We start from the raw sequence: 5894 nt of genomic DNA, 5'->3' as shown, positions 1-5894 counted from the left end.
AAAAACAACCTAAAAGCATCGGTATGACCTCCAGTGGAACTGGTACCTTTTGTAATTATGTAGTTGGTATATGATTTATCACCTCAGATTTTGTTTGTTGACATTATGCTCACTTAAGCTCCGAAGACATCCATCGGTCCCAAACCACATATTTCTAGGTACTTAAGGTTTTTAAACCCTGCAAATTGAAAATACAATGGAAAAATAATGAATCTTGGTAAAAACCAAACTCCAAACTGTTTTCGGAACTTCATCCTCTACACTATGACCAACAGCCTCTAAGATGAAAATTTAGAAGGCCAGGCAATATTGTTTCCACATTCTGCAAATATTATCAGTACAATTTAGCATGTTAGTTATATACTTTATCTAACATAATAATGCAACTATCATACCCAAGAAACGTAGAAATCCAAGTTATCTCTATAATTACATTCTCCAGTATTTCTCATCTAATTTTCAATCCAAAAAACACATTAAGGTCAGTTACATGACCTTTCAAATGCCACAACTATTTAACAACTACTATGCATAATTCTTGAAAGATGAGTACAAAATTAACCTCTTTTGATAAAAGAAGGAAGAAAAATGAAAGCTTAAGCCAAGGACTATAACTATGTTGAACTCAATTATATGCCCACTGAGAGGGAAACGCTTCCGTAAGTGAAAAAAACGTATTTATATAAAACAGGCCTGTAGCTTTAGCTTAAGGTCGTGCACCATCTAAAAGAGACTATTGTATCCATTCCAATTATAATCATGTGTACCATATCCCTCTACAATTCCCCGCCACCAATCAACCATAACTGGTTTCAAATTATACTCGTGTACCATATCCCTCTACAATCACCCTTGCTGAGTAATGATTCACATACTTCCTCATACTTGTTTATGGGTTCCTATCCAACAAAATTTCGGCTTAGTACCCAAAAACTGTATTAGCTCACGAACCCAGAGAGGTTTATCAAATTCAAAGCAAAACTCACATATATTCTGAAGATTCTAGAATTAAAGAGGAGCAAGGAGGTTCGGTTACGGAACCCAAAACGCCATTTTAATGAGTAAATGAATATCTAAACAGAGGTTAACAATTTTCAGCAATAAAAACCATGGCTTTCGATCAAAGTTGTATAAATTACAGAACTTTGGATAAGGACGTATAAAAAGCCCATATTCCAATCAAGAAAAATTAAAAAAATTGTATGTAAATTTAACCTTTACCTATAGATTGGCAGCAGCTAAAGCATACTGAATACAACGGGAGCCACCTGATCGATCATAACACCATCGCAAATATGAAAAACATAAACAATTAAGTCAGCAACATGATATGCCATCCCTTTCATACAAACACAGATTGCAATTCAAATATGTCACATTAATTACAAACAATTACGAATCGAGAAACAATTAAAGCATCATCATGAATCGCAGTGTAACATGAACACTCATCAATTAGAAAAGGCAGAACTACATGGCAATAAGCATACAGAGAGTAAACATACAGAGAGGAATTGCTTTAGATCCTTCCCAAAAGCAATCTTCCGCATGATAACAAAAGATCGGTTGATATCTGATCTAATTACAGACACAATCTGCAGAACCGACTTCTATGGAATTTGAACTTGTTAAATGTGGAGTGGACCTGAATGTAACAAATTGGTGTTTAGTAAATAATTCCAAACATATAAAATTTAGATCATCACACCCGAATGCAAACAGAACAATTAAATAAAGAATTGAAGGCATACACAATCTAATTAGAGAAATAAGTGAACTTTCGCATGCCAAAATCCGAAAGGCCAATAGAAATCTCCCATTACAGCACAGAAGATGTTGGAACCTAAATCTCAACCCTAGCTCAACCTTAACTATTGCACATAGAAGAGAGGGAAGGAGGAAGATAAGGAGCACAGCTCCAATATTTTTATATTGATTTCTTTTGTAAAATTCTGATCTGTTTACAAACCAAGGAGCTGGTGCTCTTATACACGAAGTGTGACTACTACCAGCTGACATTTCTAACAAATTCCCCTAATAACAAGTAAAACACTCAATTACACTCTTAATTAGAGCATAAACCTCAATTGCAAATTGGGTACATAACAATACTTCCCCCTTGAAAATTAGCCTTGTCCTCAAGGCTTAAAAAAGAAATTGTGGGGACTTGTTTGAACGCACCAGCACTCTCCTTCAGCTCTAGAAGCACCTCAGTTCCAGAAATGGCCATTACAATCCCGATATCAGCAAGCTTCAAAGTAGATGCACCATTCATTCCATCAACAGTTATAGCAGCAACCTCACCATCCTCTTTAAGCAACCTCACAATGTGCTTTGGTTCGACCCTTGAAAACAGAAGGCCATCATCTTGTCTCAGATGGGCTTTTGGATCACGTATAGTACTCATAAACTCTTTTCTTGTAAGGCTTCTTGAATGTACGTCTTCATCAGTACTAAACACGCCTATTTCACGGCATATTGCTTCTGCAATGTTCTGGTTATCTCCCGTGATTACCATAACAAGAATTCCAGCTGCTCGGCAGTCTTCCACTACTTTAAACATCCTTGAAATCTTCTGGTCAGTGATCGGAACTCCAGCATTCTCGAATTCAACAAACAATTTCTCAGGGTTTGTAGCAAATTGAGGGAAGATATATCCTTTGTCAATCTCCAATCCTTCCACCCCGACGATAGTCTCAAATGAGAAGGGTGACTCAATGGACAGGACACCAACAGGGACCACGACAAACACGTACCCAGGAACATTATTTGTAATTGCTGCAATATGGATTGATTCCAAAACTTTTTCAGCTCTTGAGCCATCAATGCCCTTGTCTCTTAAATTCACCAACACTAAATGGTTCTCTGTTCCAACAGAAACAATATCATAGCCCTTCTTGAACAAGCTCTCTGCAAGTTTTGAGAAATTACTAGGTGACTTGTGGGTTGTGGTTTTAACCATATCTGCATACTCAAAAGGAGAAATGTCCCCTGTATACAGAGTCTTGAAGTGGAAACACGCAGCAGAGTGTTCGCCATCACAATGCTTTCCTGAATTGTTGTGATTGTTGACATCCTGAAAAATGACTTCCAAGAAATTAAGGGTCTGTGCAATCAGTGACTTCCTCTGATTAAGCGGCAAGGCATCAGACAAATTGGCATTATCAACATAATATTGTTTCGTCTCTGCCAAACGCACCACCTCCTTGAAAAGCATTCCATGAATTAATAGAAATAAGATTGAAGCAGGTGGTAGTGCTATCCATCTGACCCCTACCTTCTCAATTGCCTTCGCAACATGATAGAACTCCACATTTTGAAAATGGGAAAGCTCATTCCATTTGTATTTAGAATTTGGGGTTGGCTTCTAGGGAATAGCAAAGGCAATTGGTGGTATACCTGTAGCATATTGGTGAAAAGTAGCAGACCTTCCTTGTAATTTACTTACAAAAAACTCAACAAAAAGCGTCCTCCAAATGAATCCCTTCAAAGAATGGTCTAGCCTACTCAGAAATGGACCAAGCGTCGGAGGAAGAATGGTAATTTGAAAGATACTCCCACAAGAATATATATCAGGAAAATGATGGTCAACCCAACTCAGAAACTTATCGCTGCTAGCAACTTGGATATAGTCTATAGGGGTTGATTCATCCCTAATCCGAACAATGTTCCACAAAGGCTTGAGCAGCTGCAACAAAGTGGCAGTCTGAAACTCAAAGTTTCCACGAATAATCAAGTCCAAGAACTTAGACAACATACGTTCTGCATAATCTTCTCCTAATTGCATCATATGTGGTTGCTTTTCCGAGAAGAGTTCTCTGCCCAAATTATCACATGGTTGTCCTCCATGGGTTTGCAACTCATCCATGAACTGCGAGACCATAATTGTTCCATCACCCCACCTCAACTTTGCAAGCTGGGACACATACTTCTCATGAGCATAATGGGATGACCCCAACACCGTAATAGAAGAACCTGCAGCAAGCCCACAAGGAAGATACATCAACTTATCTCTTATTGCCAATACTTCCCCACTCATTGATAACCATGAGGGACATGACTCTGGGTTTCCTCTCAAATCTCCTTCAACTTAGCCACATCTTTATCATCTTTATAGCTTGACATTGGCAAGATTTCTTTCCACGAACCCAGTATGAATGTCAAGACCTCGGTAAACCCATTCCTTGCAATCTCTAATCTGATGAGTTTAGTGTATTCATAAGCAATTGCAACATCCTCCACAATATCCCAAGCATCCAGGTTGCTACTCAAAGACATATTATCTGTATTCAGTCTCTTAGACATGTCCTCAAACAGTTCCAGTATAGCATGCAATTACACCAAACAAAAGCAATACCTCAGATCCAGTTTTTGTGGTATCGGGGAACGAGTGCTTAAGGATTGGCCACGGATCAATGGTCATCGTAGAAGCATGAATCACTGTCTTCGATGCCGGAAGAGAAAATGTGGTTGCAACAGAATCGTTCGACTGTGGCTCGACGGTCGAAGTTGCCAGTGCTCGTAACAACGGTGAAGATGAGAGCAGCGGTGGAGCTTGAATTGCCGCCGGAATAAGTTGCGCTTGGACTCCTCCAACACAAATTGGGCTCCGAGGTAGCTGGATAGGCTCAATCGCAGGAGAAACATAATGATAGGTGGCAAGAGGGGCAGAGATGCCTTCCGCGACGCTTCGAGAGTGCAGCTCGTTACGAAATTTGTCGAAATAGGCAGGAAGCTTGGTTGCAAAGGCCTTTTCGATAGCAGCGTCAATGAGAGAAGGTAACTAGGCCATCGTAGCCTCCAAGGAAGCAACACGATCTTCCAGGGAAGAGAAACGAGGGGCAGCGGATCCAAGAATCGATATGGGTGATACCATTGTTAAAACCCAAATCTCAACCCTAGCTCAACCTTAACTATTGCACATAGAAGGACGGGAAGGAGGAAGATACAAGGAGCAGAGCGCCAATACATGAAGCGTGACTACTGCCGGCTGGCATTTCTAACAAATCCCCCTAATGACAAGTAAAACACTCAATTACACTCTTAATTAGAGCATAAACCTCAATTACAAATTGGGTACATAACAGAAGACAAAACTTAAAAAATTTGAATTTCATGAAAATTTTGATAAGTAAAGAGATTGAAACTAAAACGAGAAAAAAAAAAAATTAAAATTGAACAAAACCCTAACCCAATTTAAGGCCCTTTTCGAAATCCCTCATACCTTAAAATTTAAATTTCAAAACTGAAAGAGGAAGGCAAGTTATGGGTATATTCAAGATTTCTTGGCAAATAAGCAGGAATTAAACAACCAATTTCAAATTGAGGACAAAAATCTTACCAGGCAAAGGAGCTATCTAGCTCGTTGACGTCGGAGTTGTAGAAGACGCACCAGAGGCAGTTGTGGGAACCGTGTTCACCCAGAAGTGGTTGCGGGAACGGGAACGGTCTAATATACATCGGATTAGAATAGAAGTAGAAATGTATGCAATCATTAGACAAAATTTACAGAGTCTTCTTCTAGTACGTTTACTAATTTATACCGTGTACAAAAACTAATCACATAAGATATGACTTGAACATATAATAATATTCAGATTTACGTTATAGAATTGAAAGAGAGTTAAAGTCTCCTTTTACGCAACAAACAATCCTTCTCTCTTTGTAAACCAATCCAACCAAACCTTTCTTATTTGTCTTAAACATATAAAACCAATACATTGTGTGATAGTAAAGATAAAAATGCTTTTTTTTTTTTTTTTTTTTTGTCCTTTTTTTTTTTATTTTTTTTTTTTTTTAATGAAATGATATGGGTTTGTCAATTCAAATTATATATAAGACTTTGTTGTCGGACTATATTATAGATGAATGATAATTTATCAAAGTTAATTGGT

General features: G+C 38.2%; 1 protein-coding gene across 2 annotated transcripts; it reads right to left on the bottom strand.

Annotated features, from left to right (window-relative positions):
- Nucleotides 1–442: 442 nt before the first annotated feature.
- LOC137745963 (calcium-transporting ATPase 4, endoplasmic reticulum-type-like) lies at nucleotides 443–5659 on the bottom strand. 2 transcript variants are annotated; one of them, XR_015954165.1, is made up of 3 exons: nucleotides 5342–5659; nucleotides 1506–1645; nucleotides 443–1268 (listed from the first exon to the last, which is right to left on the bottom strand). XR_015954165.1 is itself a non-coding variant. In XM_088681338.1 (2 exons), the coding sequence occupies exon 2, from the start codon at nucleotides 3215–3217 to the stop codon at nucleotides 2084–2086; it is 1134 nt and encodes a 377-aa protein (XP_088537464.1). In that variant the 5' UTR covers nucleotides 3218–5012; nucleotides 5342–5582; the 3' UTR covers nucleotides 1897–2083. The 2 variants fall into 2 exon arrangements, 1 of the variants encoding a protein (XP_088537464.1); XM_088681338.1 differs by lacking the exons at nucleotides 443–1268; nucleotides 1506–1645 and adding an exon at nucleotides 1897–5012 and having other exon boundaries at nucleotides 5342–5582.
- Between the last annotated feature and the right edge of the window lie 235 nt (nucleotides 5660–5894).

Source organism: Pyrus communis, chromosome 12, assembly GCF_041283825.1.
Source record: "Pyrus communis isolate YQ-2024b chromosome 12, ASM4128382v1, whole genome shotgun sequence".
NCBI lineage: Eukaryota > Viridiplantae > Streptophyta > Magnoliopsida > Rosales > Rosaceae > Pyrus > Pyrus communis.
Note: the sequence above shows the minus strand (reverse complement) of the source record. Positions and strands in the feature narration are given on the sequence as shown.